Source organism: Oncorhynchus nerka, linkage group LG13, assembly GCF_034236695.1.
Source record: "Oncorhynchus nerka isolate Pitt River linkage group LG13, Oner_Uvic_2.0, whole genome shotgun sequence".
In the NCBI taxonomy this organism is placed as follows: Eukaryota; Metazoa; Chordata; class Actinopteri; order Salmoniformes; family Salmonidae; genus Oncorhynchus; species Oncorhynchus nerka.
Window position 1 is genome coordinate 34,864,094 of NC_088408.1, and position 23,646 is coordinate 34,887,739.

The window sequence follows — 23,646 nt, forward strand, 5'->3', positions numbered from 1 at the left end:
GCTGTAAACTGCATGCCAATAAGGTATTGGCTGAGCCTTTCACATGCCCATGTGATGGCCAATGCCTCCTTCTCCACTTGTGCATACCTTTGCAATGTGTTGGATAAGCTTTGTGACATGGAGTGGCGTCCAATAGCATACATGTTGTCCTGCATCTGTGTGAGGACCGCCCATAGAGGTGATGCATCTGCTGATACCTTTGTCTTAGCGTTGGGGCGGTACTGGGCCAGCACTGTATGTGAGGCCAGGTCCCCTTTGATTTTGTCTGGCCAGAACTGCTGTGAGCCTTACATCATGTTCTGCTCTGTCCTGTCCGCACATGAGCACGTCGTCCGCGTGGACTATGATGCCACTTAGCCCATCCAACAGCTGGGACATGCGTCTTTGGAAATACTCAGGACCGGAAGCGATTCCAAATGGCAAAACGTTAAACTGTGTTATAAACGTTGTGAGCGACCTACTCTCTGGTGACGGGTATCTGCCAGAAGCCTGAGCGGGCATCCAGCTTTGTGAAGACTTCCAACTGAGCCAGCGACTGCTCCACTGATGGTAAGATGTGTCTCTCTCTGCAGAATTCCTCATTCAAATGAGTCATGTCTGCACAGATCCTTACTTATGTCCCCATTGGCTTTTGGGACACCACCATCCCTGCACACCAGTCAGTGGGACTCTCTGTTTTAGACACAGGCCAGATTTCTTCCATCCTCCCCAACTTTTCCTTTATTTTGGCCAATAAAAGGACAGGCACATGGCGGGGGGTGGCAAGGGCATAGGGGACAGAATCCTCTTTCAGGCAGATTTTGTAGTCACCTTCTAGCCTTCCTAGGCCAGAAAACACTTTTGGGAATGTCTTTTCGAAAACCTCCCCTGGCTCCTCCAGTTCGCGTGCACTCTCAATGAGTTACAATGCTTCAATTGCTGGCAGCCCCAGCAACGGTCTGGTAAGAGAGTCAATGAATAAGACAAGCTGGATGGCACTTGTGTCTTTACTCTCCAGTTTACTCACCAACTGCCCTACCACTGGTAATATTCTATTAATGGGCCGTTACAGTTTTTTGTTTGTAGAGAGAAAAGGGCCATATCTACTATAGCCTAGTGCCAGATTGCTGTCACTGCTACCCCTGTGTCTAGTTTAGATGACTAAACCTCCCCATTGATATCTGAGTGCAAGCCAGCATTGTTTTTCCCTTACTTCCCCCAGAAAGATGCTGTCCTGCTCTAGCTGCTGTAGCTGCTCTGAGACCTCATGCATTTGCTTTGATCGACAGGCAGCTCAAAAGTGTCCTCTCCTGTGACATTTCCTACATTCCGCATCCTTTGCTGGGCAATCTTTCCATCTGTGGAAAGGTGATTTCCCACATTTGCGACAAACACTAGCTATCCCTGTCTGTGATTGTTTTCTCCACGTCTGGCTCTGTTCTGCGTTCCCCTCTGTTTTTTTTTAGCACGGTATGAAAACACATTTATTTCCTCACTCTCTTCTCTCTGCAAGGAGCTGCTGCGGCGCAGCATCGTCTGCTATCTTTACTGTCTCACTCTGCTTAATCTGATTTACAGCTTTGGACAAGATAAACTGGGAATCCAACTAAATTTTCAGAATGTGAGATATTTCTTATTCCCATGACAATCCGATCTCGGATCAGCTCTTCCTTGAGTGTGCCAAACTGACAGTGTTCTGCTAGCTTGTGAACAGCTGTGATAAAACTGTCGGTGGTTTCACCCTGCTCCTGTTTGCATACATTAAACCTAGCTCTCTCAAATATAATATTGTGTCTCCCTCATTTTCAAGCAGATTTAAGTCAAAACTGTAGCTAGGCCACTCAGGATCAATCAATGTCGACTTGGTTAGCAACTCCGGTGTATATTTGGCCTTGTGTTTTAGGTTATTGTCCTGCTGAAAGGTGAGTTTGTCTTCCAGCGTCTGTTGGAAAGCAGACTGAACCAGGTTTTCCTCTAGGATTTTGCCTGTGCTTAGCTCTTTTGTTTATTTTTATAATTAAAAAAACCTAGTCCTTGCCGATGACAATCATACCCATAACATGATGCAGCCACCACCATGCTTGAAAATATGAAGAGTGGTACTCTGTGATGTCTTGGGTTGGATTTGCTCCAAACATAACATTTTGTATTCAGGACATGAAGTTCATTTCATTGTTACATTTTTTTAATGCAGTTTTACTTTAGTGCCTTATTGCAAACAGTATGCATGTTTTGGAATATTTGTATTCTGTACAGGCTTCCCTCTTTTCACTCTATCAATTAGGTTAGTATTGTGGAGTAACTACAACATTGTTGATCCATCCTCAGCTTTCTCCTATCACAGCTATTAAACTCTGTAACTGTTTTAAAGTCACCGTTGGCCTCAATGTGAAATCCCTGAGCAATTTCCTTCCTTTCTGGCAACTGAGTTAGGAAGGATGTCTGGATTACTGACCGTTGCCTACCCCGAGCCTGCCTGCCATCCTGTACCTTTGCCCCACCTATCTGGATTACTGGTCTCTACCTGCCCTTGACCTGCCTTTTGCCTGCCCCTGTTTGATTAATAAACTGTTGTTACTTTGACGTTGTCTGCATCTGGGTCTTACCTGAAACGTGATAATTATGACTTGTTAAGTACATTTTTACTCCTGAATTTATTTAGGCTCGCCATAACAAATGGGTTGAGTACTTATTGACTCACGACATTTCAGCTTTTATTTTGTAAATAATTTGTCAAATTTCAAAAAACATAATTCCACTTTGACATTGAGGTATTGTGTGTAGTAGGCCAGTGACACAAAATATTAATTTAATCTGTTTTAAATTCAGGCTGTAACACAACAAAATGTGGAAAAAGTAAAGGGGTGTGAATACTTTCTGAAGGCACTGTATGTGAAAATGGCACATTTCTATAAAAACAAGAGAGGAACATTTGTTTCCAGTGACATCAACCAATTAGTAGGCAATTCCTACTCCTAATTGGTTAAAATCATATGATGCACTCCAATGATGTCATTTAAAAAAAACTTGTCTTCCTTTGTCTTTTTCCCCAACAAAGATAAACGTGCCATTTTCACATATGTTGATGTTGGGGTGGTGCTGGAGATTATGGATATGAAGTTGAATTATTATTATTTATTTATTTTTTAAATAAGAAGCTGTAGTTCCTCTGACAATGTGTAGCATGGCCATTTGAATTACAATAATGACAAAGGTCTCTGATGATTCAACACAGTCTCCCTAGATTCTCATACACTGTGCTGCTGCAGAATTACACGGCACCTCTCTATATCTGAGAGAAGAGACCCTTTCATCCCATTGCTGTCCAGAGGTAATTTCATAAATCATGGAACATGGCGTTTAATCTCGGAAGCCTTTGATAACACACTTCCTGTTAAAGATGCTGTTTTTCTCCCTGCAAATAGTGTGATTGTTGAGTACAGTTCACGAGTGACTCCGACTCATGGGCTTTCAACAAGAAGACTGACAGCTCCAAATATAGCCTGTCTTGACCGCCTGAGAATATTTCCCTGTGTGGGAAGAGACGAGCAGAGAGAGAAAAAAGGACTAGGTTTATGTTGAGGTTCTTTCTGACTATAGGAAGCAGAGCTCAGCTCTCTTTTTGTGACTGTGGTTTAGTTACAAACTCTCTGACAGCTTTCCTTGACATCTGATCTTGCGACAGCTAGCCTTGGACCTCTGGCCTCAGGCTTCGAGACAGGACTTCAAAGGTTGGCCACACGAGAATATGTAATAGCTAACTTGACTTCAAGGTAGCGAGAGATAGCGAGGTATAGTGAATCTAGGTAAACATATTCATAGGCACTAGAAACATTGCTATAATTCAGCTGATATGGATGATGACAATTATTTAAATGAATATACAAATATTTCCTTCTTATTTGCCATTAAAATAATCACTAGGCCCTGCAGAATATTCATAGTCCAGACCCTTTTGAAACTGAAAAAGTAAAAGCCTAGTAAATAGTATTACTGAAATGATATGACATTGTCATTTCCATACGCTATTATTTTTGCCCATTTACACATGCATTGCTTATCTGTTATAACCACACACCAGACTATTAGTAGGGACTATTTACACAGTGCACAATTATCTGCCTTCTGGAGGCTATTTACATTGCTGGTACATTCCAGTTGGGCCTAAATCCGTGGATTTATTCCTCAGGTTCGACACACTGGTTCAACCCCACTACCTGTGGTGAAAGCACTCCCCCTGTTGGCTAATAAAGGTACGTTTCATCCAAAACGAGTCGCCTCTCAGAATCACCGCACAGTCCGGAGAAGGCATTAAGAAAATGCACGCTGACGAACAGGGGTACCTCTGCAAACATTTTCACTAAGGAACAGGTGCATCTTGCACGAGCCCCCCGCGCGCCAAAGGCTGTGGGGCCGAAACACATTCCTCACTGTGGAAGTACATCAATATCGTCAACATCACCTTCACCTGTGTGAATTATGGAATGCTGAGGTTATCCATCGCGCGTCCGGAGAATTGGATCTCGACCCTCGTGGAGTAGCCCGAGCCTACGTCATCTCCTTGCACGGAGCAGAATGCGCCCTGGTTTCTGATTGTTAAATGTTTAGTTCAGAGATGATTCCCTCACAGCAGAATCATGTTGTCACCACCATTGAGACTATGCCTCCTGAAACTATCACGTCATCGCCGACCCTGGTTCAAAGGATAAGAAAAGTGTTTAGCAGGTAAGGATGAGAAATGTTATGCTACTGCAGATTTTACTGGACCAAATTTGATTTAAAAAAATGCATACTATTCAAGTTTTAAATTCGACATCAGAATCATTTGACATAGCCTATGATTGTTGATTCAATCGGTTCTTTTGTAAAGCACCACTTGCCAAGGTTTAAAATTCAGCGCACGTCAATCAAAACGTCATCATCTTCTGAAACAGCAGAGCATTGGTCAGAGAAAGAAAACACATTTCAGCATAGTGTGTGAATAAATACAGTTTTATAATACAATATATTTTTTTCTATCTATATTGAAATATTGTTTTTGGTTATGTGTTTTTTATATTTGTACTCAACAATAGCGTTGGTGCCTGAAAATTCAGCATCATCAGCCACCTGCATTAATCACAATTACCTAGCTCATATATTATTGTCTGTCCTCATAATGATGGATAATGTGCTTGTTATAGCCTATGGAATGGTATGTTTTTTCATCCTGCTTGTTTCATGCGTTTAAAGGGTGTTACCTTTTCTCTCAAATGATGTCCAAAAGGCCAAAACCAACATTCCAGACTCTTGGGGGTTCCAATTAACAATTGTAGGCTATTCACGGGTCAGAAAATAATAGTGATTAAGCTACTAGTCTCTGCAAATTCTTTATTAAGAGTGGTCATCAGAGTAATGCCCAGTGGATGGTCTTTGTTCTGTTGTGTATCCCCCCCATCCAACACGAGTTCGTATTCTTGCGTCCGTGGGGGTCTTTCAGCAAAGCCTATTCAAGTGTTCTAGTATAAAACCTGTTGGAGACTCATAGGTTGAAAATAATGGTTTATTTGAGTCATCCACACCCCTGGACAGAATTCGACTAGACATTCATTACCACAACCCAGGAGCAGAGTGTCTTAAGTGACTAAATGAATACTTTCTGTTGCTTGCTTTTCTTCCACTCTCCTAAACTTTGGTTTGACTCAACGCTGTGTGTGTGTGTGTTTGCCAGTGCCATATCACCTTAAGAAGTGTGTGTGGTTGTACACTCTAGCCTCGAGCAAGTGGAAGTCTCCTGTCTCGCGGAATGTGTGTGGCGTGTGCTTGTGTATCTGCTTGTTGTGTGTGCCTCTGAGCCTCAGACAGGGGTAATGGAGGACCAGCTGCGACAGTGAGAGGGCACAGTGAAGGATGACAGCTGGTGGTCTTGTCTTGGTCAGCCTGCTCTCTCCTCTCCTTGCCATCTGCTGGCCCTTTCATCCCTTGGACTCCCATTTAGCCAGAGAACAATGTCCCGCGAGGTGTAATCTGTGCAGGCCCAGATCAGGTTGCCCACTGTGCTGCTCTGGGGCTATTGTTGTCCTGGAAGGAGAGAATTCCACTCTCCCGGGGAAAGTGACTCGCTGTTGTATCTCTTACTGGGGCTGTTGCCAAGGGCTGCACAAAGAATCAAGGCTTCTCTTACCAGCTGGAAGTTACTGTACTGAACTGTCCAAGAGTACAATAGATCTATGCTTAGAGAGATGAAAAAGCCATCCCTGACATAAAGTTCAAGTATAAGTTTTATTTGTCACATGCACAACAAGTACAGGATAAAGTAATCCCTCTCACCCCCCCCCCCCCCCCTCCCCCTGAAAAGATTTAGATGCACTACTGTTCCACTGGAGGTCATAAGGTGAATGCACCAATTTGTAAGTCGCTCTGGATAAGAGCGTCTGCTAAATGACTTAAATGTAATGTAAATGTACAGTGAAATGCTTAACACGCAAGCCCTACCTAACAGTTCTGTATTTAATGTCAACAAAGTATAATTGATGTGAGAAAAAAGGAACACAAATTGAAATACGAAAGAGAGGAAGCTATATACAGGATCAGTACTAATTTTACAATGCGCAGGGATACTGGAGTATTTGAGGTAGATATGTCCATATAGGCAGGGATTAGGAGAAAGTGAGTGGTAGCAGGATAAAAAAATATATATATATAAAATAAAAAAAGAATAATAGTAAACTGTGTGTGTGTGTATATAGTAAAAACAATTTTTTTTTTAAACCTGGAATGAGTAGATGTGTCAAACGTTTGACTGGTAATATAGAGTATGAAAATATATTTAATATTTGAGATTCTTCAAAGTAGCCACCATTTGCCTTGATGACAGCTGTGCATTCTCTCAACTAGCTTCATGAGGTAGTCACCTGGAATGCATTTCAATTAACAGGTGCACAATGTTAAAAGTTAATTTGTGTAATTTCTTTCCTTCTTAATGCATTTGAGCCAATCAGTTGTGTTATGACAAGGCAGTGGTGGTATATAGAAGATAGCCCTATTTGGTAAAAGACCAAAGCTGTGTTTGAATACCTATACTAACATACTGTATACTACATACTATATACTAATAGTTCATTTTAGTATACTGTAAATGAGCAGTATGCTTTTAGTTGAGCGTACTAGCTCTTCGCCTGTCTACCGGAAGTTGATGCTGTTCCTATGCAACCTCTTGCTAGCTAGTTAGCATAACAAATGACTAGTTAGACATTTTACAACCTCGGTGGGTACTTAAATTCAATCTGGAGTGCCAGAGTGTGCTCGTAAATTCAGAGTGTTGTCAGATTGTTTGTAAATTCATAGCGTTTTGCTCTCGGAGCGCACACTGGACGCTCGGGCCAAGGATTAGGGTTGATTTGAGCATACGGCAGTCAAGAACCCAAGCTAACATTGGCTGGCTTGCTAGCTACTTCCAGACACAATTGGGACCACTCTGACCATTTTAATTGCCCTAGCAGAGCTGGTTAGACAGTTTTCATGTTATCCAGACCATTGGTGACTGTAACTGTGCTGCTGGCAACAATTTAATTACGTTTTTTTTGCCAAAGTTTACTGACACCGGCCATATTCAATGGGTGTTGAACACTTGTAAATTCATTATTCTGCGCTCTGGTACACTCAGACGAGAGTGCTCTGAAATCGGAGTAGATAGCCAGAGCGAATTTATAAAAGCACCCGAATGTCCATTGACTATACCATTTAGCTAAGCTAAGAATGACAGGAATAATCAAGTCAATAAACTTTGTGTTGTTAGTTAGATAGCATATAGTTAATATTCTGGCAAGTTTGATGTACAAGTAGCCAGCTAATGTTAGGTAGCTAGCTAACAACATACCGGTACATACTGCTGTAATGATACGCTATGTGGTCAATACAGTCGTGGCTAAAAGATTTGGGAATGACACAAATATTAATTTTCACAAAGTTTGTTGCTTCAGTGTCTTTAGATATTTTTGTCAAATGTTACTATGGAATACTGAAGTATAATTACAAGCATTTCACAAGTGTTTTATTGATAATTAAATTAAGTTGATGCAAGGAGTCAATATTTGCAGTGTTGACCCTTCATTTTCAAGACCTCTGCAATCAGCCCTGGCATGCTGTCAATTCAATTCTGGACCACATCCTGACTGATGGCAGCCCATTCTTGCATAATAAATGCTTGGAGTTTGTCAGAATTTGTGGGTTTTTGTTTGTCCACCCGCCTCTTGAGGATTGACCAAAAGTTCTCAATGGAATTAAGGTCTGGGGAGTTTCCTGGCCATGGACCCAAAATATCGATGTTTTGTTCCCCGAGCCACTTAGTTATCACTTTTGCCTTATGGCAAGGTGCTCCATCATGCTGGAAAAGGCATTGTTCGTCACCAAACTGTTCCTGGATGGTTGGGAGAAGTTGCTCTCGGAGGATGTGTTGGTACCATTCTTTATTCATGGCTGGGGTCTTAGGCAAAATTGTGAGTGAGCCCACTCCCTTGGCTGAGAAGCAACCCCACACATGAATAGTCTCAGGATGCTTTACTGTTGACATGACACAGGACGGATGGTAGGGCTCACCTTGTCTTCTCCGGACAAGCTTTTTTCTGGATGTCCCAAACAATCGGAAGGGATTCATCAGAGAAAATGACTTTACCCCGGTCCTCAGCAGTCCAATCCCTGTACCTTTTGTAGAATATCAGTCTATCCTTGATGTTTTTCCTGGAGAGAAGTGGCTTCTTTTCTGCCATTCTTGACACCAGGCCATCCTCCGAAAGTCTTTGCCTCACTGTGCGTGCAGATGCACTCACACCTGCCTGCTGCCATTCCTGAGCAAATTTGTACTGGTGGTGCCCCGATCCCGCAGCTGAATCAACTTTAGTTAGATGGTCCTGGCGCTTGCTGGACTTTCTTGGGCGCCCTGAAGTCTTCTTCACAACAATTGAACCGCTCTCCTTGAAGTTCTTGATGATCCGATAAATGGTTGACTTAGGTGCAATCTTACTGGCAGCAATATCCTTGCCTGTGAAGCCCTTGTTGTGTAAAGCAATGATGACGGCACGTGTTTCCGTGCAGTTAACCATGGTTGACTGAGGAAGAACAATGTTTCCAAGCACCACCCTCCTTTTGAAGCTTCCAGTCTGTTATTCGAACTCAATCAGCATGACAGAGTGATCTCCAGCCCTGTCCTTGTCAACACACACCTGTGTCAAGGAGAGAATCACTGACATGATGTCAGCTGGTCCTTTTGTGGCAGGGCTGAAATGCAGTGGAAATGTTTTTTGGGGATTCAGTTAATTTGCATGGCAAAGAGGGACTTTGCAATTAATTGCAATTCATCTGATCACTCTTCATAACATTCTGGAGTATGTGCAAATTGCCATCATACAAAATTAGGCAGCAGACTTTGTGAAAATTAATATTTGTGTCATTCTCAAAACTTTTGGCCACGACTGTACAGGACTAAGATCGAATCGTACTACACCGGCTCCGACGCTCGTCGGATGTGACAGGGCCTGTAAACTATTACAGACTACAAAAGGAAGCACAGCCGAGAGGTGCCCAGTGACACGAGCCTACCAGACGAGCTAAATATGCTCAATTCGAGGCAAGTATCACTGAAACATGCATGAGAGCATCAGCTGTTCCGGACGACTGTGTGATCACGCTCTCTGTAGCCGATGTGAGTAAGACCTTTAAACAGGTCAACATTCACAAGGTCACAGGGCCAGACGGATTACCAGGACATGTACTCCAAGCATGCGCTGACCAACTGGCAAATGTCTTCACTGACATTTTCAACCTCTCCCTGTCTGAGTCTGTAATACCAACATGTTTCAAGCAGACCACCATAGTCCCTGTGCTCAAGAACACTAAGGTAACCTGCCTAAATGACTATCGACCCGTAGCACTCACGTCTGTAGCCATGAAATGCTTTGAAAGGCTGGTCATGGCTCACATCAACACAATTATCCCAGAAACCCTAGACCCACTTCAATTTGCATACCGCACCAACAGATCCACAGGTGATGCAATCTCTATTGCACTCAACACTGCCTTTTCACACCTGGACAAAAGGAACACCTATGTGAGAATGCTAATCATTGACTACAGCTCATCGTTCAACACCATAGTGCCCTCAAAGCTCATCAATAAGTTAAGGACCCTGGGACTAAACACCTCCCTCTGCAACTGGATCCTGGACTTCCTGACAGGCCGCCCCGATGTGGTAAGATTAGGTAACAACTCATCTGCCACACTGATCCTCAACACGGGGGCCCCTCAGGGATGCGTACTCAGTCCCGTCTTGTACTTCCTGTTCACTCAGGCCAGGCACGACTCCAACACCATCATTAAGTTTGCTGATGACACAACAGTGGTAGGCCTGATCACCGACAATGAGACAGCTTATAGGGAGGAGGTCAGAGACCTGACCGTGTGGTGCAAGGACAACAACCCCTCCCTCAACGTGATCAAGACAAAGGAGATGATCGTGGACTACAGGGAATGGAGAACCAAGCACGCCCTCATTCTCATCGACAGGGCTGTAGTGAAGCAGGTTAGAGATTCAAGTTCCTTAGTGTCCACATCACCAACAAACTAACATTGTCCAAGCACACCAAAACAGTCGTGAAGAGGGCATGACAAAACCTATTCCCCGAAAGGAGACTGAAAAGATTTGGCATGCGTCCTCAGATCCCCAAAAGGTTTTACAGCTGCACCATCGAGAGCATCCTGATGGGTTGCATCACTGCCTGGTATGGAACTTCTCGGCCTCCGACCACAAGGCACTACAGAGGGTAGTGCGTACGGCACAGTACATCACCGGGGCCAAGTTTCTTGCCATCCAGGACCTCTATACCAGGCGGTGTCAGAGGAAGGCACTAAAAATGTTCAAATACTCCAGCCACTCTAGTCATAGACTGTTCTCCCTGCTACCACACGGCAAGCATTACCGGAGTGCCAAGTCTAGGTCGAAGAGGCTCCTAAATAGCTTCTACCCTAATTGCATTATGGGCCCTAAAGTATGGAAATAGTGTCCTCTGTGTGTATACTTCATATTTTGGCGAATTTAGTATGACATCTGGGAACTTTTGGCATTCTAACTATATCCATACAATGACCAATAAGCATACTATATACGTCACAAATAGTACGGTTAGTGCGGTTAGTATGAGTATTCGAACAGAGCTCTGGTCCATATTATGGCAAGGACAGCTCAAATAAGCAAAGATAAACAGTCCATCATTACTTTAAGACATGAAGGTCAGTCAATCCGGAACATTTCAAGAACTTTGAAAGTTTCTTCAAGTTCAGTAGCAAAAACCATCAAGTGCTAGGATGAAACTGGCTCTCATGAGGTCCGCCACAAGGAAGGAAGACCCAGAGTTACCTCTGCTGCAGAGGATAAGGTCATTAGCGTTAACTGCACCTCAGATTGCAGACCAAATAAATGCTTCACAGAGTTAAAGTAACAGACACATCTCAACATCAACTGTTCAGAGGAGACTGCATGAATCAGGCCTTCATGATCGAATTGCTGCAAAGAAACCACTACTAAAGGACACCAATAAGAAGAAAAGACTTGCTTGGGCCAATAAACACGAGCATTGGACATTAGATGGGTGGAAATCTGTCTTTTTGGTCTGATGAGTCCAAATTTGAGATTTTTGGTTCCAAACGCTGTGTCTTTGTGAGACGCAGAGTAGGTAAACGGATGATCACCGGATGTGAAATTTTTTGCACATTTATTAAAAACAAAAAACAGAAATACCTTATTTACATAAGTATTCAGACCCTGAATCTTGTTTCCATTGATCATCCTTGAGATGTTTCTGTAACTTGATTGGAGTCCACCTGTGGTAAATTCAATTGATTGGACATGATTTGGAAAGACACACACCTGTCTATATAAGGTCCCACAGTTGAAGGGAAGGCTACCAAAACATTTCTGCAGCATGCTGAAGGGCCCCAAGAACACAGTGTCCTCCATCATTCTTAAATGTAAGAAGTTTGGAACCACCAAGACTCTTCCTAGAGCTGGCCGCCTGGCCAAAATGAGCAATCGGGGGAGAAGGTCCTTGGTCAGGGAGATGACCAAGAACCCGATGGTCGCTCTGACAAAGCTCTAGAGTTTCTCTGTTGAGATGGGAGATCCTTCCAGAATCTCTGCAGCACTCCACCAATTAGGCCTTTATGGTAGAGTGGTCAGACGGAAGCCTCTCCTCAGTAAAACACACATGACCGCCCCTTGTAGTTTGCCAAAAGGCACCTAAAGACTCTCAGACCATGAGAAACAAGATTCTTTGGTCTGATGAAACCAAGATTGAACTCTTTGGTCTGAAGGCCAAGCGTCACGTCTAGAGGAAACCTGGCACATTCGCTACGGTGAAGCATGGTGGTGGCAGCATCATGCTATGGGGATATTTTTCAGTGAGAGGGACTGGGAGACTAGTCAGAATCGAGGCAACGATGAACGGAGCAAAGTACAGAGAGATCCTTGATGAAAACCTGCTCCAGAGCGCTCAGGACCTCAGACTGGAACAAAAGTTCACCTTCCAACAGGACAACGACCCTAGGCACACAGCCAAAACAACGCAGGAGTGGCTTTGGGACAAGTCTCTGAATGTCCTTGAGTGGCCCAGCCATAGCCTGGACTTGAACCTGATCGAACATCTCTGGAGACACCTGAAAATAGCTTTGCAGCGACTCTCCCCATCCAACCTGACAGAGCTTGAGAGGATCTGCAGAGAAGAATGGGAGAAACTCTCCAAATACAAGTGTGCCAAGCTTGTAGCGTCATACCCAAGAAGACTCAAGGCTGTAATCGCTGCCGAAGTTGCTTCAACAAAGTACTGCGTAAAGGGTCTGAATACTTATGTAAATGTGATGTTTCATTATTATAATAATTTTTTTAATTAGCAAGTTTTTTGCTTAGTCATTATGGGGTATTGAGTGTAGATTGATGAGGTAAAAAACTATTTAATCAATTTTAGAATATGGCTATAACGTAACAGAATATGGAAAAAGTCAAGACCTCTGAAAACTTCCCAAAGGCACTGTATATCTTTATATGTACAGTTGAAGTTGGAAGTTTACATACATTTAGGCTGGAGTAACTCATTTTTCAACCACTCCACAAATTTATAGTTAACAAACTATAGTATTGGAAAGTCGGTTAGGACATCTACTTTGTGCATGACGCAAGTAATTTTTCCAACAATTGTTTACAGACAGATTATTTCACTTCTATTTCACTTCTAATTCACTGTATCACAATTCCAGTGGGTCAGAGGTTTACATACACTAAGTTGACTCTGCCTTTCAAACAGCTTGGAAAATTCCAGAAAATGATGTCATGGCTTTAGAAGCTTCTGATAGGCTAATTGACATCATTTGAGTCAATTGGAGGTGTACCTGTGGATGTATTTCAAGACCTACCTTCAAACTCAGTGCCTCTTTGCTTGACATCATGGGAGGATCAGAAGAAATAAGCCAAGACCTCAGAAACAATGGTAGACCTCCACGAGTCTGGTTCATCCTTGGGAGTAATTTCCAAACGTCTGAAGGTACCACGTTCATCTGTACAAACAATAGCACGCAAGTATAAACACCATGGGACCACACAGCCGTCATACCGCTCAGGAAGGAGACGCGTTCTGTCTCATAGAGATGAACGTACTTTGGTGCGAAAAGTGCAAATCAAACCCAGAACAACAGCAAAGGAACTTGTGAAGATGCTGGAAGAAACAGGTACAAAAGTATCTATATCCACAGTAAAACGAGTCCTATATCGACACAACCTGAAAGGCCGCTCAGCAAGGAAGAAGCCACTGCTTCAAAACCGGCATAAAAAAGCCAAACTACGGTTTGCAACTGCACATGGGGATAAAGATCGTACTTTTTGGAGAAATGTCCTCTGGTCAGATGAAACAAAAATAGACCTGTTTGGCCATAATGACCATTGTTATGTTGGGAGGGGAAAGGGTGATGCTTGCAAGCCGAAGAACACCATCCCAACCATAAAGCATGGGGGTGGCAGAATCATGTTGTGGGGGTGCTTTGCTGCAGGTAGTACTGGTGCACTTCACAAAATAGATGGCATCATGAGGTAGGAAATTATGTGAATATATTGAAGCAACATCTCAAGACGTCAGTCATGAAATTAAAGCTTGGTCGCAAATGGGTCTTCCAAATGGACAATGACCCCAAGCATACTTCCAAAGTTCTGGCAAAATGGCTTAAGGACAAACAGGTCAAGGTATTGGAGTGGCCATCACAAAGCCCTGACCTCAAACCTATAGAAAATGTGTCCTGATGTCCTGAGATGTTGCATCAATATATCCATATAATTTCCTACCTCATGATGCCATCTATTTTGTGAAGTGCACCAGTACTACCTGCAGCAAAGCACCTTAATACCATCATGCTGCCACCTCCGTGGTTCACGGTTGGGATGCTGTTCTTCGGCTTGCAAGCGTCCCCCTTTTTCCTCCCAACATAACAATGGTCATTATGGCCAAACAGGTCTATTTTTCTTTCATCAGACCAGAGGACAAAAGTACGATCTTTGTCCCCATGTGCAGTTGCAGTATGCCGGTTTTGGAGCAGTGGCTTCTTCCTTGCTGAGCGGCCTTTCAGGTTATGTCGATATAGGACTCATTTTACTGTGGATGTAGATACTTTTGTACCTGTTTCCTCCATTATCTTCACAAGGTTATTTGTTGTTGTTCTGAGATTGATTTGCACTTTTCGCACCAAAGTACGTTCATCTCTAGGAGACAGAACGCATCTCCTTCCTGAGCGGTATGACGGCTGTGTGGTCTCATGGTGTTTATACTTGCGTACTGTTGTTTGTACAGATGAACGTGGTACTTTCAGGAGTTTTAAAATTGCTCCTAAGGATGAACCAGACTTGTGGAGGTCTGCAATTGTCTTCCTGTGGTCTTGGCTGATTTCTTTTGATTTTCCCATGATGTCAAGCAAAGAAGCACTGAGTTTGAAGGTAGGCCTTGGAATACATCCACAGGTACTCCTCCAATTGACTCAAATGATGTCAATCAGAAGCTTCTAAAGCCATGACATCATTTTCTGGAATTTTCCAAGCTGTTTAAAGGCACAGTCAACTTAGTGTATGTAAACTTCTGACCCACTGGAATTGCGATACAGTGAATTATAAGTGAAATAATCTCTCTGTAAACAATTGTTGGAAAAATGACTTGTGTCACGCACAAAGTAGATGTCCTAACCGACTTTCCAAAACTATAGTTTGTTAACAAGCAATGTGTGGATTGGTTGAAAGACAAGTTTTAATGACTCCAACCTAAGTGTATGTAAACTTCCGACTTCAACTGTACAAAGAAATGTCAATAGAAGACAGGTAAAACAAAGTGCAGTCCTTCCAGCTTCAGTTTGGAGTAATTGTGTTAGCTGTGTTGTTGGCTAGCTCCTCCGTCCTGAAGAGGGAGCACATTTTCTATACCAGGTGAAATCACGCATGAATTGCACATTGTTATAGATGTATCCAAATGAATGTCCCTAGAAAACAGCTTATTGCACTGTTTGACGTGACTGTGAGTTATCCGTAGTTGGCTAGCTAGCAAGCAAGGGATAAGAACGTTGCTAGCCAGTATGGTAATAGAAGATTTAGAACAAACGACTGGGTCGAAACCCATAGATACAGAACAAAAAAAAACATAACGACTAGGTCACGTCTCTGGCAACCGAACCGATAGAACGAACGACCAGCCGGCTTGGGTATGACCCTAGATTTGTGTCGGGACTATATCGTGTGGAAGGATGAAACAGTATGAATGAATTAATCAAAATAATGTTTTTAATTCAAATATGTAAATCATTATTTGAATCATGCTGGTAACACGTTGCATAAAAGTGATAATGCCCTCGGAGCCGGTGTTTTGGCGGATATATTGGCACAGTGAGACTTCGTCTTGGGCCTAGCAACACCCGTTCCAAAATATCCTCCAAACACGGGCTTCGAAGGCATTATCACATAAAGGGTGTCTGCTTCTCTACTTGATAGACTCACTGATGAAGAGACATGTTAGGGGTTTTGCATAATCATCTCTCTAACATTTTAGCTATAGGCTAATGGCAGCATCGGAATCTATTTGTTTTGGTAAGGCTAAAAGGTTACTGCAAATCAACATTTGAATAGCTTCATAAACTGCAGTCTATACATTATGTAAATGCGTACTCTATCCTAAAGGGAAATGGTGGACAATTACAAACGATTCCAGTTCATGTACTGCTTTGCCCTTTATGAACTGTGCAATTGTATTGCTTTGCAGCTTGCTACAGACTAACTTGAGGGAACTCAACACAACAACAGAGAACAATAGACTATCACCAAACTTTGCCATTGATTTCTTTCTCCACTTTATGCTGACGAAGCGAATTCTTTGGCTCTGTGGTATTTACCCAGAGCAATGTGTTTACGGGAATTATCCATCCGTCTTCACGCAGCTTTTGAGCTTTTCCTTGCTGCCTGTCACACTGTTTCTATTTTTCATTAAATATTACAAGAACTGTAATAACATTCATTCCGCGGTGTGTTGAAAGATGGATGAAAAGGGACATGTCCTCTGAATTCATTAGCTTTAGGGTTATTTTCATCCACCCCAGCCTGGCTTCAGGCCATAAACCAGAGTGATTTTAGCAGCGCAATTATGTTTCACTATAGAAAATGGAGGCTCTGTCCTGTTCACTGAGCTCTTTTATTTCAATTACCAACCTGGTTGGGTTTCTCTCACCTCATAACGAGATGTATTACTTTGACTGTCTTGCAGCGGTGCAACAGGGCAACGCATGCATCTGTTGTTTAACATACTTTAGGCTGGGATCGATAAGTCGCAGGATTGACAGAGCGATCTCATTCTCAGTTACAATAGAGATGAACACAAGGACCTCCCTCCAAATGTCTTTGTGCCCTTAGATAACGTCTACTAAGGTACCACAAGCTTCCTCGATGAATAGGTGCAGGAGATGTTTTGTACTTTGATAAAAACAAATGGTATTATGGAGATTTAATCAACGTGTTGCGTTTTCGTTGGGAAGCTATCCTCAAAGAAGTAAAGAGGATGGAAATAGTGAGCACAGAATCTGCCAGGCTGAGGGTCTCTTTCTCTCTTTAGTTGTTTTCATTCAACCTTGTGCAAGTCAAGCACGTAGAGCATGTTTACTTGAAAAGGGAGATTCATCTTTTCAACTCCTGAAAAGGTGCTCATCTGCTGCTAATATAAATACAAAACTTGTTCCAACTTGTGTGCTAAAGATAAAATTGGACTTTCTCGGTTCCAGCATTGCAAAGGAAACGGCTATTTGATAGAAATAGATAGAAATTAATGGTGGCTTTTAAAATGTAGTAGACAGGTTATTTTCATATCTTTTAAACCTTTTGGCAGGCTGTGAAGTGTGATTTGGGCTCCAATAGGAGGGGTTCAGTGCCAGGCAACCTGGGGTATAATACATGGAATTTGGGCGGCTGTCTGAGGAAACGGCAGGCGGAGAGCATTGTTCTGGGCATCCAAGACATTCATGTCCACTGTGGGTCACACAGCGCAACCGAAGGTATTTAAAACTAACCCAAGATAGTTAATCTGTGTTGTTTACAGTGGGAGCAAATGAAGCATAGTGGGCAGAACAAGCAAGGAGGTGGGCAAAGCCAAGCCCAAGCTGGCGATATCCTATTGGTTGTTGTAGTATGTATTTGCTTATTTCTGTGAAGTGAGCGTCTCTGTAAACTGAATTCGACCTTGCACTCCTTCTAAACAATGCAAATTTTAAAAACTTTGACAAAGCGTCAAGTCTATAACACTTAGTGCACTGTGTTCGTAACAGATTTTAGTTTTGGGGACACTGATTATTTGTTAAATTGATGAGAAAATTAGCAGAATGTCGGCCCAGTTTCACCTAGTTCCATCCTGTCCCACTACCCGCGACTGGACTTCCTCTCACTACCATATTTGTTGTTGAGAAAACATTCTAAACTGATGCTTAAACTTTATAGCCCATGTTGACGTTTCTGGTTTACCCCTTCTGTCTGTGGCGCAACTTTGTTCCCCTTTCCTATGGCAGCATGACTAGGCAATGAACAGCTGAAGGGAACCCTAGAATCTATCTGCCCACTTATTAAGATGGAAAGCGAAGACTGGTGCTTGGTTTAATCAATTACTTTTAAATACAAAATTGGAATTCAGTTGGTACTGTTAATTTGAAATGAATGAAGATAAATCGATTTGAAATAGTTTGACAACATTTTGTGAAATATTTGAAATACTCAGCTCAACATGATATCCATAGACAGAGCTTGGTCTAACAAACCAATTCTACTCACTGTCTCTGGAAACAATACTAAAGCTCTTTGCTGAGCCAACATTGAATGCCACTTGCAGTTTTGGAGTTTAATTTCAGAATGTAATTCAAATGTGAGTCAAGCCACAGAGCCTTACATGGCTCATCAGAAACCAAAGTTCGCACTCTGGAGAAGCACTGTGTTGTCATATTCAATCCTATAGAGTCAGACAAACTGTTCGCTGAGGAAAAGTTTCAACTGAAAATAGGGCATGCAGTCCCAGCAGGGTTAACTCCTGGCAAGATTCATAGATGGACAATGTCCTGTTTGTGTTTGATACTGGCAAATGCTGCATTACAGCACTGTGTAGTCTACCCACTTCACTGCTCATTTTGCAGTTAAATGTCCTTATTCACAGGCTAATACACTCTTTCAAAGAAAATATGAGTAAAGGAAAAGACTGTCACATCTATGAGGTACATGGTCTCATCATTGCCAGGTTGGTAATAAATTAATGATGCTGTCTTTTCCATCTGCATGTGTCTCTGAAATTAACCATGGCCGTGTCCCGAATCTGTCTTGCCTACTAAAACAACATATTGTTTACTAATAGTACTACATACTATTTAGAGCATACTGTTAAGTAAAAACATATGCAGTAAGCAAATATCAACACAAATGTATTCATAAATGAAATGAGTATGACATCCTGATATTTAAAGCATACTATATTTTCTGAACTGTACATACTATAAAATGTTCTATTTCATTTACCACAAAAGCCTACTATTTAGAACGTCTAGGTATTCAGACATGGCCCATGTTTTGTCAGCCATGCCACTATACAATCAAATTCAACCAATCAAATGTATTTATAAAGCCCTTCTTACATCAGCTGATGTCACACATTGCTGTGCAGAAACCCAGCCTAAAACCCCAAACAGCAAGCAATGCAGGTGTAGAAGCACAAACAGTTAATTGACAGTATATCTCTTCAATATATCCCACACTGTGTATTTCAACATTTGTATCACTCAGTATCTGACTAACTCAAACTATAGTAGCATAGCATTGTTAAAGGTTATGGAAGAGGCCATAGTTGGTCCCAACCATGACGCCTATATATTGGTATAGGTGAGATCCATTTGAATTCAATCCACCTTTTGACAGCATTCCTTTTTTATTTAAACAAAACGTTCAATGTATGTTTGCCAATGGAAGAGGTCAGAAAGTGACTTTTTGGACCTGAATACCAAAACATTCAGGAGATAAAGGTGTTCAACGTTGACCCGTTTTGCATACCCCGCCATACCATGAGACATTCAGGTCTTCATCACTGGAAAAGATCAACGGTTGAGTTTGATATCATTTAAAAGCTTACAAACAGGGTTGTTAAAATATTGTATCATTTCTTGATATGTTTCTTAAAAAATATTAAGATTTGTTTTGACCTTTTAACACCTTTTAACATCAAACTTTTTTCATATTCGCACATGTTGTTACTTAGACCGTATTTCACATCATCTGAGCTTTTTGTGTTGTGCCCGCCATCAGTTTAGACACAACATGCTCTTGAATATAGGGTGGGTGTCATGTTTTGGCTGTACTTACAAATTGAAATTTCAACTTTCAAATGGTACCACAAATGGTTGGAGGTCCACACATCACAGAATGTTGACTTGAATGGGAATATCTATTATTTTCAATTATCCTGTCAAACCTCTATAGAAAACCTATTGAAATGATAGAAATATAGACATAGAATATACATTCAATTGTGGATGGACAACATGCTCTTGAATACAGGGTGGGTGTCATTTCAATCATAACAATTGAATTCATAGAATGGACCTATCTATCCCTTCAGACCATTGCAATTTAGCTTGTAAACCATTGAAAATAAAATCAAATTGACATTTTTACTTCTAGAAATGTCGGTCCATCCACCATTGAATGTCTATTCTATATCTATATTTCTATGACCTCCAACCATCTTTGTGGTACCATTTGAAAGGTGAAATTTCAAGTACATTTGAGTACATTTATCAGCCGAAACATGACACTCACCCTATATTCAAGAGAATGTTGTGTATCGACCGATGGCGGGAACAACACAAAAACCTCAGATGATGTGAAATAGGGTCAAAGCTACAACCCTGTTTGTACGCTTTTAATGATATAAATCTTTATAATTCCCAGTGATGAAGACATGGATGTCTCATGGTATGGTGGGGTATGTAAAATACCAACTTTGAACACCTTTATCTCGTGAACGTTTTGGCATTCAGGTCCAAAAAGGTAGTTTCTTAGCACTTGGGCAAATATGTAATGGAAGGTTTTGTTCAAATCAAAAGGGTTGCTGTCAAAAAGGGATTGAAATGAAATGGATTTACCCTATAGCCTCGTGCCATTCTTAGGTTACTGACCTAAACCAACAGGTTGGTCCAACAGGCTAGTAGCCTACATTTACCATGTTAGTGTATTCCAAAGTTCACCAAGAAGCTTGACGGTAGGCCGCTAATGCAGCTATTTTATAATGCAAGTGAAACATTTATCCAAGTTTGTTTTGAAGTGGTAATATTCTGCTAATCAGACGTTGCAGTGCATTTCAACACTGCTGGATCTGATGCCTCGCAGATAGCTTGGGGCTATGGCTCAGTGAACTGATGCCTTTTCCCCAGTGTGGCAATTGTGCTTTGGTCTGTTTCACACCAATGGAATCCGAACATATTTTCAACGTGGAAATTCAGTGCCTGCACATTTAAAAAAGCATTCCTACAGGCAACTCTTTTTAAGAAAATTATTGCTTTATTTTTCATGCTCCAATAACTATAGCAGACGATGGAAAACAGATTTTCTAACTGAAGGTTCATGCTTGTCTTGGAAGTATACCAGTACGCTACCTGCTTGAGGATCTTACCAACACACAGTATTTTCTCATCATGTTTGAAAGCGAGGGAGATAAGCGAGACGAAGAGAAATGAAATGGGCTTTTTTTCTCATCTGCTGTCATCTGAATTTGAGAGACTGTCCTCCCCAGTGTATTCATGCTGAGAGAGAGAGAGAGAGAGAGAGAGAGATGCACGCAGTGTTAACGCAGCACAGGTGTTAATTAAAAGGGCTGGACCGTCCGTGCCCGTCTTGCTGTGGATTCTGGGGGATTGACTCTTAGGACCCTACTACTGTAGCATACACTCTGCACTGTCCTTCACAGGCAAAGACAGGAAGGGAAATGGCTCACTCAGTCTGGGATGATGTGGCGTAGCTTAGTCTGTACGCCAGGGAGATTTGAGTTTGAGTTGATTTATTCTTGCACACAGATAAAACTGAAGAAATGCAGAATTGACATTACTAAGAATTGCAAAGCAGTCATTTAAAATAATTGCAGTGCCATCAGTCAATGCATAAGGCTGAACATGGGAATCAACACAGCGAGAGTATGACGAAGGGGTGGTCAAGACATTATCTCGCCATCACGGAGGTCTTCTGTCAGTTCCTGTGTTGTGTTGTATTGATGTGTGTTGGCACAATACAGTATGTTGCTAGAGAACATTGTTCCTGGAAATAAGGTTTCATATCTCTGTCACTGAAGGAAATATGAGGGCACTTCTGTGTCAGTGCCTAGGCTTGTAGCATTAAGGAACTCCTGCAGAAAATTCAATCTCGATCAGGAACGTTGAATGTTTTGAGGAAAATGCTATAGGAAATGTTTCTGCCTGAGGATTGAGTAGGGCCATTATTTTGAAAAATTAAAAGTGTTACTGTGACTCCTGAGGAATAGTGGGGAAAGTGTTGAGGTGGGACACACAATAACTAGGTCTCCTCCATCTTTACAATCTGCTACACCAACAACGGAGAGCAGTCATTCATTTCTAGAAGATAGTTCATGTAGTTTCATACTATCGAACCTCATTGACAGAGATTTGTAAGTAAATAAAATGATATGCTCAGACATCTATTTAATGCACGGATTTAATGTTGACTGTCATATTTTATTGATGATAGGTTACTATTGATCTAAGCGCCTGTGATTGCTCATTTTGAGCACGTGCCATATGGAATTGGCAACAACATGCATTGTGCCAGTGCAGCGGCACCACAGACTGTAAATCCATACCAGCCAGCATATAGAGAAACCCAGAGATGCATATTTGTCAGAGTGAAACCTCAGACTGTGCAGATTCAATATGTCATATGCACTATTAAACCTTAAGTGCCAGACCTCACATGACACTGTTATCTAGTGGTGGAGAAGATCTTTCAACTATCTGCTGAGGAAGTCTGTTAATTACTTCACTTCCATGTTTGATAGTCCCATCCTACCGGGTGTTTTTGAAAAGCAGAGTGACCACTCTCTCAGACAGCCAAACCAGGCCTCCCACAGTCGCCCAGGACCCGGGGAGTTTAGCAGGCTCAGCCGAGCACACTGCCCCACTGATGAATAGGAATCTGTGGGCGAGAGAGCTGAGAGTGCTGGGTAGGATTCCTGACTGTCTGGATGTAGCTAATTAGCTAGTGGCGCTAGCCTTGAACTGGATGAATAAGCTCTGCTGATTGGCTGTGTGTTAGCTAGTTGGGTCTGGGACGCTCCTGAGTGTAGTGTCTCGTCACACCACACCACAGCGCTCCCCAACTGATGAGGCTGGGCTTAGTGAAGTACTGTAGGTCAGGTCTGCGGGGCAGCCAGCCAGCCACCATGGACCCAGTCAGTCCATTCCCAGAGACACTGGCGGAATAGCCCTCATCGGAACAAACAGGGAGAGACAAGGGGAGGTAGAGGGGAAGAGATAGACAGAGGGCTTGACCAAGAAGGACATTGAGAGAGAGGAAAGATAGCTAGAAGAAGAGGGATGTTGAGAGGGGAAGAGATAGACAGAGGGCTTGACCAAGAAGGACACTGAGAGAGAGGAAAGATAGCTAGAAGAAGAGGGATGTTGAGAGGGGAAGAGATAGACAGAGGGCTTGACCAAGAAGGACACTGAGAGAGAGGAAAGATAGCTAGAAGAAGAGGGATGTTGAGAGGGGAAGAGATAGACGAAGAGATAGACAGAGGGCTTGACCAAGAAGGACACTGAGAGAGAGGAAAGATAGCTAGAAGAAGAGGGATGTTGAGAGGGGAAGGAAAAGATGGAGGGAGAAACGGGCGGAGAGAGAAAAAGATGTGGAGAGAGAGAACATGGCATTATCTTTCTTCCGCGTCTCAATAAGGACTTGTTTCATATAATTTTCCTCACACATAGGAGATGAATGGCCATGTGTGTGAGAAAGTGATCCCCCCCACCCCAAAAAAAATACTGGTGCACTCTTCCAGGGGTCATGAATGCGGAACAAAGAGGGATTCTGTGGGCCGCAATGAT

At 42.3% G+C, this 23,646-nt stretch overlaps 1 protein-coding gene across 1 annotated transcript in view; it reads left to right on the forward strand.

Moving 5' to 3' along the window:
* Positions 1–4,252: 4,252 nt before the first annotated feature.
* The window catches only part of LOC115139439 (solute carrier family 35 member F1), a 105,739-nt gene continuing 86,345 nt past the window's right edge, over positions 4,253–23,646 (forward strand). Inside the window, exon 1 of the mRNA XM_029676807.2 lies at positions 4,253–4,704. Coding sequence (XP_029532667.1) covers positions 4,580–4,704 — 125 coding nt within the window. The 5' untranslated portion in view covers positions 4,253–4,579. The remainder of the gene's footprint in view (positions 4,705–23,646) is intronic.